Here is a 22,152-nt window from a genome sequence, read left to right as displayed (position 1 = left end):
CCTCCCACTGTGGGGTAGGTCTGGGTTCCTTGTCCCTGGAAAAAAGGGTGATGTTCTATTTATTCACTTTAACGATGACTAAAATTCAGAAAAACAGCCCTATTTATGGGGTTACCATGGGGTTATGGCTGATTGCTTCTGGGACATCACCTGTCACTCCCAGGGCACAAAAACCACTTCAGGTCCTCACCACAGCACTGTGGTGCTCCGTGAAAAAGCTTTTACTTAGAGGCGTATTTCCCTGCTCCACAGAGCACTTTAGCAGAATTAAACAGCCTGAACAAAGGAACACATCCGAGCAAAGAAGAAAAAGAAAAACACTCATCACTGGCAATGGCCCAGACCGTGGAGTCCCCAGTAGGCTCAGACAAAGCGGAGGGGCAAGAGCCTAGGGGTGCCCTGGGCTTGGTTAGCATCATCCCCACCTTGCCTCCTGGCAAAGAAGATTCAGTCCCACAAAAGGAAACGAGAAAAAGGGAAGTGACTTGGGGGCTATTACCCAGATCTAACAGAGCATTGCCGTGGCATTGTCCATTGGGAAATGACCATAGGGTCAGTGGCAACGGCCTCTGGCTTGCAGCATGACACGGCAGGGTGCCAACTTTATGATCCAAACTGTGACCTGGGCTGAACTTGGGGGCAGGTGTCCCAGAGCCCTGTCCTGCTGTACAAGGCAATTCTTGCCCCATCCCACCCCCACCCCTTAGACAAGAGATAGCTTCCTGTCCAGACACAGACAAGGAGTGAGGGAAGGGACTGAGGGAGATATCAACATGGCCAAGAAGCAAAGAACAAAGAGCCTGGAAACTTCCAAGGACACAAGCTAACTGAGCCTCCTAGCCACAGCTGCCACCAAGAATGTCTTGATGGAGACATTGAGATGGGGACATCTGCTCTTTAAGGGCCACCAGTGGGCAGCAAGCCCATTGTTCTGGCCGGGACATGCCAAATCCCCAGCTTCCTGCACACAGTTCTGGAACCTTGTGTAGACGGAATAGTTTTGCTCAGTTCCACGGGGACAAAGCCAGCTGAGGTAGAGCACAGCCCATTTCCTTGACCATCCAGGGAGACAGTCAGGTGCCCCAGCAGCCATCCTCCTAATCAGGCTGAGTGACCGGATCTGCACCTGGCACCGGTCCCTACCCCAACCGGCCAGGCTCCAGTCACAGAGTTGGCCGTGGGTGCCTTTTGGGACCCCCACTAACACCACCACAGGATGGCCAGTCCTGCCAGCTAGCTTGATTCTTTGCCCATCTGCCATCCAAGCAATGAAATCCCTGTGAGGCTGGTCCCGGGATCACCACCCCCATCCTCCACCACCCTGACACCCTTCTGTCCTACCCAGGCAAACATCACACAATCATCATACTGATGATAGCTAGCCAGAGACACCTGCCGCCCTGCTAACTGCCCCTCAGAGGGACCGCTTCCGATCTATGCGGTCATTTGGTGTAGACTAGATACAGACCAGAACACTAAACTCTGAGCATATCATTCTGGCAAGGTTGGGCTGGTATTGCTAAAATGAGAGGGGAGCAGACATTTGGGGTGGGACGAGCTTATCGATATGAAGCAAACACGAGCACTGCACATCTGAAGGAAGAGAGACTGGGTGGGTGAGACTCAAGAGAGGAGCCCAGAGCAGATATTAAGGTCACAGGTGGCATCAAGGCCCCCATGACCTACTCCCTCTGGGAAGCTAGCCACATAGACTCAGTCGTGCTGCTAGTACTTGGTGTGATCATCCCACAGCCCTGGGCTCAAACAACACCAAAGGCCCCACTCAGCAATGAGGGAAGCTGAGGCCAGAGACCAAGGGACATGGCCATTGTCTAACAGTAGACCAACCTAAGGCATGGCGGCTTGCCTTGGTAAGCTCCTGGGTCATTGCCCTCGTCCTCCTCGTCCCTCACTTGGTCCTCATGCCTGGTCTGTTCTCTTGTTCCTTCCTTCCCCCTCCTTCCCCAGCATTCACCCTGAGGAAGAGCCAGTCCTATGTAAAGCTGACTGACACCTGGGAATGCTACAGGAGAAGACACAGTGAGGGCTGGCCCTGCCAGCAAACGAGGGGCAGTTTCTCAGCAGAACTATAAAAAGCAGCTGGCTCCGAAACCCATGATCTTCGTGGCATAAACGGCAGGTCTGAATGTTGGCTGGGATGGAGCCACCATCTGAGTGGGTCCCCACCCTGTCCATCTGACGAACCTCGAGGCACAGCCAGGCCTGCATATCACCCGTACATCGCACTCTTCCTAGAGCCCGTGTGTGCTCATACCAGACAGATGGGTAGCACACCGGTAGCCTGAGTGTGCAGGACCCATATGGGTACATTCCCACCAGCCACAGAATGGGCAGGGCAGAAATGACCTCTGAGGGGAAGGGAAGGGAGACCCAGGGCTGCCCCTGCAGACTGAGCCCACACCCTTCCTCAGTGATCTGTACCAAGTGGGCAGGCTTTATGGGTAAGAGGTAGATATCTCTCATGACCCAAATTAAGTGTGCCTTTGATGGCATGGGACCCCCTCCCCAACAACTGGATGTTTCAGTCTACATGTTTTCTCACATGGGAGCGACCCGTCATGTGGGAGGCCCAGGAGCCTTGCTCAGGACAGATTCATGGAAGCCTGTGGGGGGCCTAATAAACTGTCCCACCAGGCTCTGCTTCAAAAACAAAATTTATTCAGGAGGTCAAGCCCACGTAAGTTTCCATTCTGTAGTTATACACACAAGCCAACCCCATCGGGAGGACAGGCAGAGCTAGCCTTATGACCCTCCATTCAGTTGAATGGAGTTCTCTACTCATTCCGTTCCAGCAGCCCTTCCTGCCCACTCGGTCCTGAGTGCACCCCTGTGTCCATGAGGCAGGGTGGAGCTAGTGTGTCCAACACACACAGAGCTGACCTTGGCTGTCTAGTGTCAAAGCTCTGATCTCGGGCAAGATTCTTTCTTTCTCTCCCTCAGGGTGATGGAGGCCAGCAGACCATCGTCTCTGCAGTGTGCGGGCCAGAAGGATGCTCACATTTATACACAGAAGCTGTGCTGCATTTGTCTGGGCAGTGAGTGCGCGTGGCTGGTGAGAGGCAGCGCAATGCCCACAGCAGGCAGCTTTCCACTTTCCCCAGGGGCTTAAAACCCTGGCTTCTCCTGAATCTCTTAGCCAAGACAGAGTCCCAGCTAACTCCATTCCTCATCTTCTGTGAGGCTCTTACAGCCCTCCCTATGCTCCCAGTAAAGCTGCTAGAGAGGATCATGGGTCTAGACAGTAATGTTTTGTTAAATATAGAGTTAATTTTGCAGGGCTCCCGATGCTCCTAGAACACCAAAGACATATACCACCCTGTCCCTGCACCTAGAGTGTTCTCCCCAGCATCCCCCTTTTTCCCCCCTCCAGGATAGCTGAGGCTCCAGCTGAAACGGAAGCCTCGAATAGGCTGAGTGCAGAGTTCTGAGCAGTGGGGAAGGGGGGGGGGGGTCATGCTCTGGTCAGACCCTCTGGGGACCTGGGAAAGACAGCTAGGAAGACATGGGGTGGGTGTGCCCGCCAGAACAGGTTTAGGGGTGTGGGGACTATAGGCTGCTTGAATGGTGGAGGGTTAATAGGCCAGCCTGCCTGTGTCTGCTTTCTCCTTCCCCAGCCTTAGAGATGCAAAGAAGCAGCATCCCCCCCCCCTGCTGTCACAGACCCAAGCTGCTCCCACAACCATGGTGGACAATATGGCCTGAACCATGGGTCAGAAGAAACCTGCTTCCCCTGAGTTGCTCTTGTCAGGTGTTTGTTCACAGCAATGAGCAAAATAACTAATGAGAAGGTAGCAACCCCCCCCCCCCTGACAGCAATACCTTCCGAGCCAGCCGAGGGATGCCCGTGGAACTCAGTGACTTTCCAGTCTATAACCCCATGAGGCTAGACTCTAATTATCCCTGTCCTATTTGATAGCCACATGGCCTGTGATGGAGGCAGGGTCTACTCCAAACTGGAGAAAAATTGGTCCAGCTGTGGATTTGGGGATCGTATGGGTTACATCATGACATAGCTTCTAAGAGCAGGCCACCAGCAGGATGGTCACCATGTTGTCTCAGGTCCCCGCAAGTATGAGCATCATCAGAGCCATCTATTCAAGGGTTTGAATGATGCATGCCCAGCTGAGGCCACATGGGGGCTATTGTCCTGAATGCTACCCTGATCTGAAGGAATAATGGACATTTATCTGATGTCTGACCTAAGATATAGAACCACACATCAAAGCTGTGACTCCAAACCATGTTCCTGTTCGTGAGGGGGAAAGCGAGGGTTAGCAGGAATGAGGAAGAAGAAGGAAAAGAGAAGGAAGGGGAGAAATGAGGAGCTTCTTAAAGGAGGAAAGGGGAGAAAAATGAGGAGGGAAGCACGAAGGATGGAGAGGAAGAGGGGATGATGGTATCGGTGTAGCGGAGGAGGCAGGGGACAGATGCCCTGAGAAGCTCCACGTCCCTGTCCTAATGACCCATCCTACCCATCTACTCTAAACTGCTGGGCAAGCACAGAAGATGGGACTCAGCCAGATCTGCAGTAGCAAAAGTCACTGCACCTCTTCACCCAGGCACCAACCAGCTGGACGTTTGGAGCAAGCCCTTCAGTCATGTCCCTAGAAAGAGACTGAAGCCTGTGGCACTTGTGTGGATGTGGCCCTTTGTCAGGGCCTCCCACATCAAGGGAATATGTAAATCCAGATTTGCATGTCTTACCTCTAGGCTCTAAACCTGGCATAACTGTAATCTCACTACACAGAAAGCAGAGGCAGGAAGATTGCTATGAGTTTAAGAATAGCTTAGACTACATAGCAAGTATGCTACTGCAGATCAGCCTGGGCTATAAAGTGAGACCAAACATCAAAACCAACTAAGTAAAGTAATAACATAGACATCTGCTAACGATTCGCTGTTTTGAAATAGAAAGGAAGTCAAGGTCTCTGGGGTAAAGCCCTGGTCTGAAGCAGGTGGTCAAAGTGAAGCTGTTTCCAGGAGGTTCCAGAAGGCTGGCGAGGAGGGGCTTTGGGCAGGGGGGCCTTTCTGGGGCTAGTTCTCACCATGCCAGAATTACCAGGCTGGTGGTCCTTCCTCACCATTACCCAGAGAGGAACAGCTACCATTCCAAAAATGCTTCTGCCTACCAGCACCTGTTGCCCTTTTCTGGGGACCTTATTTGGGCAATGTGGGTCTGGTCCCATGGTCTGGGGACACGGGTCACATTACAGGGAACATTCTGAGAGATACAGCCTGGCTATTCCTGCAGTTGTCCAGTGTCTTGCATTCTGTGCAGTCCTTTCAACTTTCCCCATGAGTCTGCAAGAAGCAAGCAAGCACAGATCCCCGGGACTCCTCACCATGAGGCTAGTGCTTGCCCCTGGAGGCCAGCCTGAGCCCCATTCCTGTGTATACATAGGCACGTATGCACTGAGATGTTTAAAAATCAGCCAGTGTTACATGCACAGTCAGCAATCAGAAGATAGGGTGGGAACTGGAGAACTGGGGGGTGGGGTGAGGATAGAGCTCAGATTTGTTTTCTTCTAATCCCACTGTCAAGGCCAGTTTACTGGTCACCTTCAGCTCTTAGGTATATTCTTGACTTAGGAAAGTGGTCTCTCCATCACTTCTGCTCCATGGAGGGGGTAAGGGGTGTTAATGGTAAGAGGTTCTCATATACCAGGCCACTTCGAGGACTGACCCTGGGTACTGCACCTGCCACATCCACTCCAGAAAGCAAATATTCGATTTCTGCCCCTAGCATGGGCCTCTGTGCAGGAAGAAAAACAACATGCCTACTGGGGCGGGGTGGGGGGGGACCTGGTGTCACCAACATCCTGGCTCCTCTCTGGAGAAGTAGCCCTGAGCGGCCACACGCAAGAGCAGGTACCCAGCAATGTGACAGACAGGTGATGAACAGTGCTGGGAGGCTGCAGGAATCTCAACTGGCTGGATAAACATACCCAGCACCTGTGGGTGGTTTGTCATTGTGACCATGAAGCCAGGTCGTCTACAGTGCTAGCCATTGGAACGGTTGACAAAGACTTATTGATTTATCTCCTCATCTCCACATGTTCTAATAGCTGGGACAGAAACCACAATGTGTGGCTCAGGCAGAGGGAGGGCTGGAGATTCCACTCACATATCTGCAAGACCCACAGCTCCTGGGTGACTTGTGGCTCTGGTGATCCAGGTGCCTGCTGTAGGTGTCTAGCAAAAAGAGAGTGCGCCTGACTGAGCCGGGTCCTAGGCCATGGATACCAAGTCATCTTTCAAACTCAAATGTGGGACTGGGGTGATGGCTGGGCAGATCAAGGCACTTGCTGCTAAGCCTGACAATTTGAGTTCAATCCCCAGGACCCACTTGGTGGAAAGAGACAACTCCCAAAAGGTGTCCCCTGACCTCCACAGGAGGGCCATGGCACGTGTGACTCCTACCTTCCCATATATAAAATCCAAAACCGTTTTGTAAAAAATAAAAAGACAGATAAACAAGATCCTTGTGCTGCCGCTTCCCTCCACAGTGATTTCTGTGTGAATAAATCTCCCAGAGACCAGTTTGCTTTTGTGGAGCTGGTGAAAATAATTAGCCAAGGAAACAGATCTCATCTACATTGTGATTCCCACCACGTCACCCTCTGTGTGCATTAGACATCTGTGGAGCTAGACCCAGACCTAGAGAAGTGGGCGGATTTTTCTCCTTTTGTTTTGACCCCCATTAGCATTGTTATAATACGTTTCTCTGGGACATAACAATAGCCGCTGTTGCAGCCTCTGCCTCCTGTGGCTTCTCCATTGTCCAGTCTTAGAACAACTAAGTGAGCATCCGGCTGTGGGGCTGGTGATTGCCACTGTGCCATCATCTAGGCACAGCAAAGAGAATGTGGCTTGGTGGAGAACTGGAGGCTTAAGCCTTGGCTGAACATGCAGAAAGAGAGTGCAGCCGAGCTCATTTGAAGAGCACAGAGCAGAGGTCAAGGCTGCCTTCCAAGAGTCTTGCAGGTTCCATGCTTTGGACCTGATACCCCCAACTGACTAGCTGTCAGAAACAGGGTGTTTCCTCCACAATGCCAGCTCCTACTGTGTGCCACATGAGACGCCTGGCATGCCCCACATGTTCAAATGTACAGATACAGCCTCACAGGAACATCAGGGACCATGCAGAGAACATGGGTGTCCTGAGGAAGGGACATGGCAGGGAAGTCTCACCAGCACCTAGAGGGCGATGAGAGTCAGTGGAACCTGGACAGTAGGTGAGCAGGAAAGGTGCCTGTGTGTGAAAGAAAGCATCATGGCTAAGGAGGGGAGTGGGGTGTGGGCACTGGATAAGAGATGGCCATGTGATGGGAGATGTCATTCTGTAAATATATTTCTCTTATTTGTTAATGAATAAAGCACTGTTGGCCAATAGGAAAACAAGATAGGCTGGACTAGGAGACAAGAGGATTTGAGGAAGTAGTAGGGAGGAGTCAACATGGAGAGACTGGGGAGACCAGACACCGGCCCCACTCCCCGGTAAGATGAGACCATGTGGAAATACTTAGATTAATAGAAATGGGTTAATAATTAAGACAGAGATAGCCAATAAGAAACTAGTAACTGGCCAACAGCTTTATATCAAATACAGCATCTCTGTGTGTTATTTGGGGCTGGTGCCACGGTGGGTCTAGGCCAGCGGGGAGGGGGGGGACCCTACTCGTAACAGCCATGCTGTATAAGGGTTCGGGGAGGGCTTGCCCCCACCCCACTGGGGTGTTAAAGGGAGATGGGGAGGGTTCGCAGTGCATGGAGAGGTGACTGGATGTACCTCTTCCAGGACCTTTCCCATATATATATGGGAAAGAGGATGGCAACACTATTACAGCTTCCCAAGGCCAAGGAGGAGGCTCAACAGCAAACAGGAAGAAAACACCGCCATGTTAAACCAGGGTATGAGGTCTGGATATGCAAACACATCCAGGCACAGTCTTGTGTTGTCAAGGCCAGTTGGTGAAGAAAGAGCCTCAGAAAGAGCCACTGTCCCCAGAGCTCCTGACCCCAGAGTAGATATCCTGACTCACCCTAACCTAGCTGTGCATATGGCTCAGGGCCACTGTTCCTAATGTCTTCTTTCATTCATTTATCCAGTCAGCAGATATTGGTAGAGATCCTAGAGGATGTTCTTTCCCTCCCTCCCTCCCTCCCTCCCTCTTTCCCTTCCTCCCTCTCTCCCTCTCTCTGTCTCTCTCTCTCTCTCTCTGAAGCTGTTTTCTACCAGAGAAGACAGCAACAACAACAAAAATCATACAAATAGGATTGTGTGCACCTCTGTGCAGGAATGATAGGGTGTGTGGCTAGTTTTTAGAGGATGTGGGACAGAATCTGCAAAGGTGGTAGCCATGCAGGGGCCTGAGGAAGAGCACTCCATTCAAGAGGAAAAAAAATGAAACAAAAGACCTTGCTTTGTGTGAGGAAGGGCCAGGAGGAGGCTGTAGTGACTGAAGGCTGGGGGTGTACAGGACACAGGAAAAGGTTTTAAAGACATGGCTGAGAGTTTTTAGAGCACATTGAAGATTCGTTCATTTCTACTTTTTTTTTTTTTGTGCACAATGAGTGTTTTGGTCCATGTGTATGCCGCATGACTGCAGGGCCTGCAGAGGCCAAAAGGGGGCGTCAGATCACCTGGCTCTGGAGTTACAGGTAGTTGTTAGATGCCACGTGGGTTATGGGAACTGAACCCTGGTCCTCTGCAAGAGCAGCAAGTATTCTTAAGCACTAAGTCATCTCTCCAGCTACATCTTAAATAGTCCTCTGGGTACTGAGTTGAAAGTAGGGTCAAGTCAGAAAGAGCTAGGGTGTGTGGCTGTCTTATTAGAGAGATGGCAGAGACCAAGGTAAGGATGGAAGATGGGGCATGGGACTCAGATGAGGCTAGAAGTTTTCTTATGCAGCAGTATTGGCAGGGTGTAGGGTTGCCCTGCCTGGGAGACAGAGCAAGCCATACTGACACCCAGGCACACCCTGGATCTGGCTTCCTTCCTCACCCAGTGCCCACATGATGCAGCAGTTTTGGAAATGGGCCCACGGAAGATGCACCTGAGTGGCTCTGGCTGGATTCTCCCTGTTCACAGTCCCAGAGACCACTGTGTCCCCACCCTGAGATTAGTCTATGTGTCACCAGTCAACTCTGGCAGAAGGGATGTGTGTTCCTTCTACACTGAGAGCTACCTGTCTGGACACTCATACATCAGTGAGCCTGACTGACAGCTAAAGAAAAAGACATGAACAATCCCATACTACACCTTACCACATGCCCCACCCCCCATCCATAAAAAATGGGAAGCCAGGTGTACTCAGATCTACCTAGCTCACTCTAGGCACCCTTACACCATGCAAGACAGAGAGCAGGCTGTGTAGTGATGCCGGCTAATGACTTGCCCACTAGAGGCTCTAGACATCTGTTCAGGCAGAGATAACCTTGGAGTCTGCTCATAGTGTTGTGATGTCTTGGTTTAAGAGAGGTGAACACTGGGCAGGTATGAGTTGCTAAAATAAACAACTTTGGTGAATCTGTGGTCTCTCAGCTGGAGCTGGAGTTGGGAGAGGCCTTGAGGCCCTGTCAGTACAAACCATTTCTAAACCCCCACTATCTTGCTGCTGCCCCAGGCTCTGCGCTCAGTTTGTGCTACTACAAATCATGCAAACCCCAACAAAGGGCTGTTTTGAGTTCCTACTAGTCTAAGTCCCTGTCCACTGATGCGGGAGCACCCATTGCTTTGGTCTCTGTTGAGATGCCAGATGGCAACAACAAAGAATGCATGGCAAAGCAAACCTACCTATTCACCTCATGGCCAGAAGTTAAAAGAGAGAAAGAGAAAGAGAACAGGGTCCCATTATCTCCTTCAAGATAATGAAACCCCTAGTGATTTAAAGACATCACTCGGTATCTTCCAACATGTTGGGGAGAAAACCTACAATGGGCCTCTGATTGCAAAAGACTCACACGATAGCCAAGTGCAATGAAAAGGCCCCTTCTGGAGAACACAACCCACTACAACTGCCTCCCCCCCCATAAAAGGTGACACATCAACCATGGGTTATTTGAATAAGACCGCCAGAGTGAGCTACAACCAGGGCCTAGAATTTCCAAAGTTGGTGTCAGATTGCATCAGCTGACACATGCTGGGGACTTGGGAGAATACACACTGCCCAGGCAGGGTAAACTGTGGGCTTCTCTGCAAAGCTATACTATGAGTTTCCAACTCCTGCTGGCAATGAAGGTTTTCTCTCACCACTTGGGGGCTTCCATAGGGCCCTGGGAAGCTGTCTGTCCTCAAGGGTAGGGCCTGGTTCATGTCTGCCTCTTAGGAAGTTTCAGAGGGCACTTGGGAAGTGGTGGACACCCCCTTCTGTGAGTCACCATTGCCAAAGTCCTACAGCCAAACACTGGAAGACATTCAGGCCACTCACAGGTTTGCCACCCCAGTGGCATGTCACCAAGATGCTTAGTCAGTTGCCTAGTCCTACATAGGCAGGGCTGGAAGTAGAAGAAGGCAACGCCTTTTGAGGCATGCTAAGATGCTAAGAGTTGCCTCCCTGTGCAGTCTCCAGAGATGATCCCTAGAAGGAAGCCAAATGACTTTTGCTATTGACCAGCATCCTTCAGTGCCCTGATGCACAGTGAGGGAAACCCTACACTAGCTTCTCTATGGGGGGTGGGAGGGACACCCATAACATCTCTCTGACCTTTGAGTATCTTGCCACCCACAGAAGAAAGACTTGAACACAAAAGAGCCTCAGCCACCAAGTGGGTGAAGGAAGAAGAGTCTGCCAGCCCACACAGTGGCCATCTTCTCTAAAAAGGGCTGTGACTGTCTGCCTAAGGTGTCCATCCCCAATGTGTTTGTGTGTGTGTGTGTGTCCATATGGCAAAGGCTCTATGCCAGTGCCTTTCAATCAAGGGTCCTGAGATGGAAGAGTACCCTGGATCACTCAGGTGGTCCAAAGTGATCATGCAGTCCTTGTGAGAGGGAGGTAACAGGGTCAGAAGTGGAGACGAGGGTGGCAGTGATGGAAGGACTGGTCTGTAGAATGGTGTAGAGGGGTGGAGCTGAGCGTGTCTCATGAAAGGAGTTGTCCTTCTGGGCCTCTGACACCTGGAGTTTAGCACAAGGAGACTGATTTTGCACATCAGCTCTCCGGGACTCTCAGATAATAAAGCTATGTTGTTCCAAGCCACTGGGTTTATGTGGATTTGTCACAGTGACTGTGGGGAGCTGAGATGTCTTCCTAGAGGAAACAGTTGACACCCTTGACAATATAGAACTCTTTAACTTGCACAAGGCAAAAAAAAATTGACAAAATAAAACACAGCTATGGTGGATTGCAGCAGGCAATGAGCTATCTGCAAGATGACGAGGGATCTTTGAAGTCAGTAACGAAGCAAACAGCATATCTCCCCCCCCCCCAAAATCAGGCACGAATGCATGATCTGAAAGAAAAATGCAGATGGCCAAGTCACTCAGGGAAGGGCGCTCAGCGTTGCCAGCAATCAAAGGAACTCAAACAGAAACAAGCAGATGTAAGTTTTGCCCATCAGAGTTTAGAGCTAAGTGAGAAGCAGGCTAACGAGCCCCGGTGGTGACAGCGCTGATCTTAGAATCCTTCTGAAGGCGCTTCGGCATCGAACATCAGTCGTTAAGATGTAGATTCTGCCATCCGCAGCCCATGCGAAGTGTGAGGGTTAGCACGGCTTTATGCTAAAGCCACTAAAGTTAGGGGGATAGAAACAGCCAGTTAGATGGATGGGGAAGGCAGCACAGCCCCCTCAGGCAAAGGTTTATCTTGCCAACAGGTGGAGCCTAGTAAATTGGGCATACCTGTGGGGAAAATAAATCTTGGCCCTACCTCATCACACACTGACACAATTAGACAACAACCACAGAACTTAATGGAAGCGAGCCGTGGCTGCTTCAGGCGGCATCACAGCTTCCCTGTGACCTCCAGTCAGATGAGATTCCTTGACCGGGACACCAAGAGGCACAAAGCTCAAGTCGGGAGCTTGATAAATGGGCTTGCATGAAAATTTAAAGCAGCCACTCATCAACAGACACCCTGAGAGCAAAAGGGCCAGGCTCAGCCGAAGGAGTTTGTGGTACAAATGCCTCACATCGAGATGGGCCAAGAACTGAAAATCGATAGGGAAACAAAAGCAGCAACTAGATGAGAAAATGGGGTAGATTCTTTCTATATATATAGAGAGAGTATGAGAATGCCCAATAAACACATAAAAAGGTCACCAATGTTATAGAGAAAACAAATGGAAGCCAGAACGAGGCAACCCAAGACCCCTGGATGGCCAGCCCAGAGAAGATTGCCAGTCTCATACATGATTGACAGGTATATCCATGGGGGTTTGGAATGGCAGCCACTTAGGGAAATGTGATCAGTTACTGGTGCTGTTCACTGATCTCTCTCTCTCTCTCTCTCTCTCTCTCTCTCTCTCTCTCTCTCTCTCTCTCTCTCTCTCTCTCACACACACACACACACACACACACACACACACACGCACGCACGCACGCACGCACACATACACACACTTGCCCCAGCACCAGCAACAACATTCCCAGGCTCATGCCCAACAGAAGTAAGCACATATCAGGTAGGTCTGGATCATCCTAGCCTAGCCATGATCCCTACACAGCACACACTGGGATGGGGCTGTGCATGGAATGGGCATCCGGACACTGGCTACCTTCTGCCACTTGGCTTGGGGTGATCTCAAGAGTGTGTCAACTTGGTGAAGGAGGTGGTACTCACACAGACGGGGTGCCTTCCTGGGAGGGTGTCACCTGCCCTAATACATGCTTTTCAGAGGGGAGTCAAGAAGTTTGCTCTGAATTATCCTAACCCCTGTACTGAGTAGTAAACTTGACGCAGGCTATGGAATCATTACAGGAAGGAGCTTCAGCTGATAAAATGCCTCCTTGAGATCCAGTCGTAAGGCATTTTTTCCATTTAGTGATCAATAGGGGAAGGTCCAGCCTTTTGTACATGGCACCATCCCTGGGCTGCTGGTCCTGGGTTCTATAAGAAGGTAGGTTGGGAAAGTCATGAGAAGCAAGCCAGTAAACAGCTGGTCATCATGGCCTCTGCATCAGCTCCTGCCTCCAGGATCCTGCCCTGTTTGAGTTCCCTCAGTGATGAACAGCAATGCTGAAGTATAAGCCAAATAAACCCTTTCCTCCATGATTTGCCTTTTAGCCAATGGTGTTTCGTTGCAGCAATAGAAGCCCTGACCAAAACACCTCCAAGCTCACAGATTTAGTCTCCCCCTGAACATAAACCCATACTTGTCTTAAACATCCCAAGCAAGCTAGAAATGACAAAAATCCGTGGCCATTTAACCAAACGATTCTACTTCCAAGACGTTATCGTAGAAAGAGAGTTGAGTAGGCACATGGCAGTTCATCACAGCTTTGTCTGTTATCGTTGAGACTAGAAAAAGCCAAACACAACAGTGGGAGGCAGGGTGTGGGCTATGATGCAGCCGTGGAAGAGAGTTTATGGCAACTGGCCTGGACATTCAGACAGATTGAACCAAAAACTGAGAAAGACAGCATGGCTGGCCTCCACTCATTCCCAGTAGTCTGTGTATGTGTCCTGGTATCTACAAAGCCCTGTAGGAAGTCTATCAGAGCTCAACATTCATTGTAGATGGATTTTTTAAACAAGCCACAGCACAGCACAGTCTGCAGAGAGGAGCTACCAGTCTCAGGCAGAGCACCACAGGAAGAGATGAAAATGCTTTGCTTACATTACAACAAGAGTTTTCTTCTCCTGGCACCAAGATGGCTTAGTGAGTACAGGTGCTTTCCCCAAAACCTGTCGACCTAAGTTCCAAACTCAAATGGTAGAAGGAGAGAACTGACTCCTACAAGTTGTCCTCTGACCTCTGTACATACCCCACAGCATATGAACAAGTACATACACAGATGTATGTATTTTTTTTAAAAAAAGACCTTTTATCATTTACAACATATCATAGCAACATAATAACTGTAAACCATTGGTTTTTAAATGCTGTTCTTTAAGAAACAGAAAAGTGACTGTGCTTAATAATCTAAAGTGGAAAACAACCCAAGCATACCCAGGAGATAAAGGATAAGATGCCCATACAATGGAATATTATATAGCAATGGCAATAATCTAGATGTTACTACAGCAATGACATATGGGATTCTCAACTGGGAATCTCCCAAGGCATTCTTGTCAACTTCTGGAGATGTATTTGGTTGTCACAGGGATTCTGCTCCAGGCATTGACAGAATAAAGGCTACAGATATTGCAGGATGCCCTACAGTTTATCAACAGTGCCCACAAATCCCCACATCCCTGCAGCATCTTGCTGAGTCAAGAGGCCACAGCTGTTCCAGCAGAGAGGTCAGTTGCTATGAAAAGATTAGGCAGCATCTGGATCCCATGCCTGAGTGGGCCATGCAGACAAAACTTCTAGCTCCATGGGAGTACTAGACTGGAGAACTGTCACATGATCAGCAATCTTTGGCATCTACTTCTATCACTACAATCCCAGCATCCTAGGAGGTAGTACATACTACTTTGCATAGAGAAGGGCTCCCAGGACCCAGAATAACACTCCAAGAGAAAGCTTAGCTTCTGGCACACTTAGAGGGGATCATTGAATAAAACAGTCAGCCTTGGGGACAGAGCCAAGAAAGATGGTGCAATGACCTAAGATATAGCATAGCAGATATCCCTGCAGTCTGGGCAGGCCATCTGTCTGCAGAAGGGCAGCTCCAAACACTGGCCTGATTCAGAACCTTCTTGGCTCATTTATCCTCTGCATCCTGAGCATCCAGGATGGTGGACGGAATTTAGCCCATTCAGAGTGATGCAACCCTAGGTCCCAGAGCTTTTCATCAGGTTTGAGATGATATGGGCTGGGAGGCCTGTGCTATACCCACCCTTCAGCCCTAGAACTCAGCAGACACCTGTTCAGGAGCCTCCAGGACAGGTCTAGTGGTGTACTATGATGGCTAGGGTTTTGCTTTTAGGTTTGGTGGATGCTGTTGTCAATTAGATACAACCAGGGTTATCTGGAAAGAGGGGACCTCAACTGAGAAAATGTCTCAGGCTAATCTGATGGAGACATCAGGTATAGGTTGATGTTGGAGTGCCAAGGCCACTTCTGGGTAGGTAGTCCAAGGAGACAGAAGGAAGTTAGCTGAACCTGAGTCTGAACAGCAGCTGTCCTTGCATGGCCTCTGTCCCTGCCCCCACGTCCCTTCACAATAAACAGGGATCAGGACATGTACACCAAATAAACCCTTTCCTCCCCAAGTTGCTTGTGGCCATGGTGTTTATCACAGCAATAGAAAGTAAACTTGGACAGGTGCCTGCACCCTCAAGATCCTGGGGAGCCCATATCAACCATAGTCCATGACAAGAAGAGAGGACCCCTCAGCCTGGAACCCCAACCTTGGGTGTTAGAAGACGTTGCTGTGACCCCTGCTCCATGCTTCATGGATGCAGTTGGGGAGACAATGTTGAAGCCCCACCCCCAAGCTCCCTCTGTTCATTCCCCTGGGTAACAGAGAGCATGTCGCAGGAACTGGTCCATACAGCTGCAGTAGCCCTCCTCAGCATCCTCAGAAGGACAGCAGGAACCTTCACACCCCCCCCCAAAAAAGGAAACAACACACACACACAAATAGCTACAACGCCCCCCCCCCAAAAAAACCCGAACTCTTGAGGACACTCAGTTAAGACTGTCTTTAATTACTGTTCTCTTCCAGTGGGATAAAAATTCCTCTCCATCTCTCTTTAAGGCACAATCCCTCATTCAAACTCTTTGTTAAAAATAACTCTAGCAACCAGCCATTAAGCCAGGAATGTGCCTTAGCCTACCCTTCCCTTTCCACCCCCCCACCTCTGGTTTGCAAATTGGCACCTTCCCAGAACTTCACAAAAGACAAAAAAAAAAAAAAAAAAAAAAAAAAGAAAGAAAGAAAGAAAGAAAGAAAGAAAGAAAATGTAGAGTCTTCCACAAGACAGACACCAACAGCCCTGGGAGGGCAGGCAGGACCTGTAATTCCACTGCAATGGGAGGCTACCCCCCATCTCATCTCAGGCTGGCTGATTCCCCTGGCTGTGGCCTACAAGTCTGCAGAATAGAGTGTGTGTGTGTGTGTGTGTGTGTGTGTGTGTGTGTGTGTGTGTGTGTGTGCGCGCGCGCGCGTGCGTGCTTGCTTGCGTTCGTGCGTGCGTGCGTGCGTGTGTTAAAGGATAACTTGCAGGAGTTAGTTAGGTCCTTCCACCATGTGAGTCCCAGGCATCGAATTCAGGTTGTCTGGTGGCAGCTGCCCGGGTCTGCTGAGCTGTCTCAGTGACCCACCACTACTGTCTTACTTAGAGTCAGTCGAGAACAGCCAGCCTCACTCAAGTCGCTCTGCAGCTCTCCACCACCTCCTAAGAAGCCTTGCCCCCTCCCCCAGAAGCCATCATCTCCTTTCTAACAGGGCCAGTTGCACATGCATGCAGGCAGGGGTCCAGCCCTCCTGCTGTCTCATCCCGAACATTCCAGCGAGCTGGGCAGCAGCTTACATCTGCTTCCTGCACCCACAAGGGGAGTCAGCTCTGCTGGGCAGGGTGCAGCTTTGGGTGGTGAACTCTGGTTTTCACTATTTCTGCAGTGCCCCATGAGACCTTGGTGGGACAATAAGCCCTTAGGACTCTGTTAGTTTGTCCTTGACCGCTTAGAAATCACATCTTCAGAATCGAGTCACACACACAAACGCATGATCCCCAAATGAGATGGGGTGGAGAGGGGGGCTACAGTCTGTCACTGTCACCCCATCGGGGTATGATCTGAGAGCTTTCTCCCAGAAAGAGAAAGCAAGATGGAAGGGTCTATTAGCAGAGAGGAGTCTATTTGCAGGTACATACACACTTTCCAGAGCACTGGGCGGACCCCACTGCTGTGTTATACATAACAAAACCAAAATTCTCAGAGGAGGCTGTTGAATGCTGGGAGCCCTGAGATCAGGGGTGGGGCCAAGCAGCCCCGTGCAGCTGGCAAAGCTGGGGTTTCAGGGACTAGCCTAGAGACACTTCCAGCACAAAACAGAAAGAGCAGGAGTGTCTCCCTTCGCAAGGGAAAGAGGAAAGGACACCAGGACACAGGGATGGAAATAAACTCATGTTTTACATTTTAAATCTCTTAGTTCCCACCAGCCGGAGTGCATTCGGGGACCACGTGCATGCATAACCAGATGCACACAAACAGGTGTGCTCTCCTGGGTATGTGGATAGCATGAAGCTCTGGTTCTGAGCTGGCTTGCCTGCCCTCTGCCCTCAGTGGCTCTTGTCCCACCCTCCTGCCTCCAGAGAGCATCTCTGTGTTTTCCAACGTGCCTCCACCTGGCCTTGTGCTATCCGCTGTCACCCAGGAGTTCCTTCTCCAGGAGCCTCACCCAAGGCCTCAGTGACCCCCTACTGTGTGCTTAGCATCACCCTCAAGATGCTAGGTGCCAGCTGCAAGCCTTTGAGAGATGCACAGGAAGAGGATGCCTGTCGACGTGTGCACACACCCACATAAGCACCTTGGAAGCTCATCAGCTCCCATCTCTGCCATTCTTGCCTACAGGTAAGAGAATCTCAGCACGGATGAACCGTTATCAGGACAAACAGCTAATCCCTCCAAACCCAAAGCACAGGGCTGTCTCTCTCAAGCTCTGAAGCGGTCGGTGCATGAAAGAGCTCAGCTCTGCACCTTGCTAACACTGCCGTGCCTGCCGAGTGACACTGGGACAGCTGTCCCTCTACTCCAAGCAAAAGATTGCCACAAGCCAGAGGCATATACCCACAAGGGCTGCACTTGCCTTGAAGAGCCATGGAAGGCCCCAGAGGCCTCTTCACTCACCATCAGCCCATGTGTCATTGGCAAAGCTCAGCCATGTGGTTCAAGAACAAAATTGCAAGGAGATGGACTCAAGGACCAGGCCCATGAAAGGCTCTCCACTGAACATCACAGGCAGCAAACCATATCCAGGGTCAGCAAAGGGGAATGCTTGCCACTCACCAGTTTGTGCCTGAGATGGACGGTGATCAGAGGAGAGCCCGATAGGTTCTGGGACAGAGTGGGTGGTGGGGACACCTCCAGGGAGATCAGGCGGCTGGCGACAGAAAGCAGGCAATCTCTGCAGTTCACAGCCTCAGTAATCCTTGGAAATAAATGAGTGGAAATGGGTTACAAACAGGGGTGGAGGGATGTCGTGCAGCTAGACTGTGACCTTGAAGCCAAGAATTCTGAGACCAGCATTTGATCCTGCATCTGGAAGCGGCCTTTGCTGCTAAACATCTCAATTCTGTACCTCAGTTCCACCCTGTATGTGTGTGCCAGCATAGGGTGTCATCGTGGTTGGCCACCCAAGAAACAAGAACATACCCACACATCTCACCCACCACTATACAACACTCACTTTGTGCTGGCTGGGGGGATGTTGTTCAGGTAATAGTGCATGGAGTGGTAGAGAAGGCCGACAATCGTGGTCCAGGCTGAGGACAAAGCAGAGGTCAGACACCCATCAACACTCCAGTTTCCAGCAGGAAGTGTGCAAAACCGTACACACAGGACGGCTGAAGGCAGTAACTCACTGACTTAGGGTGGGGGTGGGAGGGGGAAGAGCCACAGGACAATGAAATTTACAGAAGCATAGAAACTGAGGCTAGTCCTGTGCTCGGCTGGGACAATGACCTCCTGCCCTGTCCCCTATACCCACTCCAGACACAGGTGCTAAGGCCATAGATACCATAGAGGCTCAGGGCCAGGGGGCTCTCCATGAGCTGCCTGGCAGTGTGTCTCAGTCTGTAGGATGAGTGTGCTAATACTCAGAGGCAGGTCTCTGCAGACCCAGCACACTGCAGACTAGCACACACCCAGATGGCTGCAATGGGCCCCCAGCCCCTTATTGCAGTGAGAACTGCATACTCAGCTCTTTTTTTTTTCATTCCAGGGGTGTGAGATCACTCAGCAGTCATTGGCTGATTCTCTGAACTCTCCCTGCTGTCAACTCACGACTCACTACATGCCAGGCACAGTGATTTATACACACTTTGCCTTGTAAGGTCTGAAACAATATCACAAAACAGGTATTTTTATTGCCCTGGCACAGCAACTTGCCCAAGGCCACACAGCCAGCAGTGGATAAGCTGGGGTTCTAACCACAGAATCTGGGTTGGTTGTCAATAAGTGTTGAGAACATGGCCTCTGCCATTCTGGAAATGTGAGCTATTTCTAATATGTCTGCGCAGTGGAACCTGGGAGGATAAGACCCTACTCAAGGATGCTAGGTGGTGCCTCTCTCCTGAGAGCAGGATACATTGAATATTTTCCAGGAGAAGATGAATATCATAGGCAAATCTCCTCCAGACCAAAAATTGGGTCCTTGCTGGGGAAGGGGCTGGGATGTGCCTCTGTCTAGGCCCTCTACAGTGAGGAGCTACAGCAATCTTCAACTGTGACTGAACACAAGAGGGACGGATGCCATCTAGATATGGCCAGAATCACCTGGGCCTTATCCATCAGGTGCCCTTGGCTACTCCTTCATAATGAGACTTGACTTGGGCCTGTTCTGGGATAGTTTCTGGGTCTTCTATATAGACATACCTATCCATGGCTACCTTGAACAAGGAGAGGAGGTGCCCCATCTACTCACATTCAACTCACCGGGAGATGAGCAGATTAGGGGACACACAGTATTCTGTGTGGTAGGTCAGATTCATGGGAACATAGATTTGCAGAGCCCCACTCCAAGTCCAAGCTCAGTCTACAGTGTGTTGCAGAATGAGGTGTTAAGGTGTGCTTTGCATCAGAGCCTCCTTTGGGGCAGCTCCATCAGGGAGGGCAGCCACCCAGACTGTACCACCTGAAAGCCTGAGCAACCATATACACTCACCTTTGCTGTGAAGGGCCTCTCTTGGAATCTCAATGTAGCTGTGCCCGTGGGCTGGGAACCTATAGTGAGGGACACTCAGTGCTGGGGGAAGGACCTTGGCCACGGAGAAATCTGCAGAAGTGGACATAGTAAAATGGGGTCAGCGGGCTCACTGGCTGCAAGAAACAGGCTGAGGAACCTGTGTGTGTGTCACTATTCTTTGTTTCTTAAACCAAGGCAACTCTTAGGGGAGAGGACTTGCCTCCAAAAGGATGACCAAGAACACATATGTGTGTTCATGGGTGTGTGTGTGTGCCTGTGTGTGTGTGTGTGTGTGTCCATAGGTATATGAATTAACAAAGGGATTTCTACAGAGCCTAAGTCCTCCAGCCACACCCTAAGGGAACTCCTGCCTGGAGGGACCCTGACCCTCTCTAGCCCTCTAGCACTAAGCACTCTGCCTCGTGGTCCAGCCCATAGGCTTGAGGGAAGCTGTGGCTATCTAAGCTCTGGAGGACCCCATCAGAAAAGGGAAAGTTAAAACACACGTGTGGAGGGGGTGCTTTGGCAGACAGGCAGCTCCATAAGCTGCCTCTGTAGGAAGATGAGCTCCTGGACCATGGTGGGGTAATGTGTGATGTCCCCTGCACGGAAGTGTCCTCAGACAGGGACTCAAAGCAAAGAATTTGTGCCTATCTGTGGGGACCGGACACATCCTGGGAAGATCAGGCAGCTTCCTCAGAGATTCTGCCATTCATCTGAACTCACATTCTGGTCTCCTCCTTCTTCATCCATTCCACATCTCTGGGGCAGAGAGCATCCCACTGGATGCTTAAGGACCCAAAGGCTCAAGGGAGTTGGAGTCCCTACTCTCTTTGGGCCCCAGACAACTGTCATGAGACGTCTGTAGCTCCACATTGCCATGGCTACTTACAAATCCCCGTGAGCATACCATGACCCAGCACTTCTAACCTAATTCTAACACATTTTTCTCCAAAAACAGGATTTTGTACAAGGCACTGGACCTCAGAGAAATGGCGGTTTGCCTCAGTTGCTGTGTGAGCCTCAGACAGTGTAAAGGTAAATGACCCACACACCTGGCACTCTCCCTCCCCAACCCCCCACTGTCCCTCAATCTGATAATGGTTACCTGCCATGGAGGAAGAGCCTATGAGGGTGACATGGGGTTCTCTGGATTGCAGGTTGGATGATATGTGACCCATTACGGTATCGATGGTGTTCACCAGCCCCAGCGTCATGGTGTTGTCCTGCAAGCAACAGAGACATGAAACTCTAACGACCACCATACTCAGCATTATGTGGAATTGGCACATCACAAACTCAGAGCTTCACTTCCCCATGATGGCCATCAGAGAGAGAAAACCACCCAAGTGCCCCATTTTAAAGCCTGGGAGATGACCATGTACCAGATGAGTTCATGTAGCGTGGACACAAGTCAAAGCTGACCCAATGTCATAGCATTAGTTCCTGAATGACCAGAGGACTTGGACCACTGTTTGTAGCTCTGCTATGAATCCTCCAAGGACCAGGATAAGCCTCAGGTCTGCCCATGCCTCTGTCTTACGGCTAACAGCCTTGAGTCCCCTGAGGCATGAGGACACCAGCGATTCTTTTCTATTCTCAGTGAAGTAGCAGCCTCTTTGAAGGTACCAGGCCCCAAATACCCTCTGGCCTCTTTGACTCCACATCCAATGGCCCTCTTCACCTACTCTGCATCTTTAAGGCAGGAAGAACACCACTGGATTCTATTCACAGGAAGGAGGGTCCCTTCTAGCTGTACGGATCTCTGCTGCCAACTGGGGACCAGTGTCCATGCCAGGGTTCATGTCCACATTGGCCTGACTGTCTTGAACTTCATGGCAAAGAACAGTTGTTTCCACCCCCTGCCTCATTCTGCCTGGCTCTGCTCTGCCTACCTCGCCCATCCCCTTCCATCCTCTTATAGATTGCTTCTGTCGCTGTTGAGTTCTCGACACCCTCTCACAAACACTCTAGGAGGGCTTACTGAGGCGGAACCAGATACACAGGCCAATTTTAGACATTGTCTCTTAGGCCCGTGGTCTGATTCCAATCAGAATGTCTGTGTCTTTGGCATACAGTTCTAGGGGGAGCAGCGATTCATGCGTGCCCTTCTCCTCAGTGCTTATAAGCTTGCCTAAGCCTGGATTGTTTCATAATTATTCATATTTTGCAG

General features: G+C 50.5%; 1 protein-coding gene across 1 annotated transcript in view; it reads right to left on the bottom strand.

The window, feature by feature from the left end:
* Positions 1-22,152, bottom strand: part of Adgrd1 (adhesion G protein-coupled receptor D1) — a 109,849-nt gene that overhangs the window by 47,847 nt on the left and 39,850 nt on the right. Inside the window, exons 11-14 of the mRNA XM_051205021.1 lie at positions 21,088-21,205; positions 19,959-20,069; positions 18,483-18,558; positions 18,083-18,224 (exon numbers count right to left, since the gene is read on the bottom strand). Of these exons, the coding sequence (XP_051060978.1) occupies positions 18,083-18,224; positions 18,483-18,558; positions 19,959-20,069; positions 21,088-21,205 (447 nt within the window). The remainder of the gene's footprint in view (positions 1-18,082; positions 18,225-18,482; positions 18,559-19,958; positions 20,070-21,087; positions 21,206-22,152) is intronic.

The sequence above is a fragment of the Phodopus roborovskii genome, unplaced genomic scaffold, assembly GCF_943737965.1.
Source record: "Phodopus roborovskii unplaced genomic scaffold, PHOROB, whole genome shotgun sequence".
Classification (NCBI taxonomy): domain Eukaryota; kingdom Metazoa; phylum Chordata; class Mammalia; order Rodentia; family Cricetidae; genus Phodopus; species Phodopus roborovskii.
Note: the sequence above shows the minus strand (reverse complement) of the source record. Positions and strands in the feature narration are given on the sequence as shown.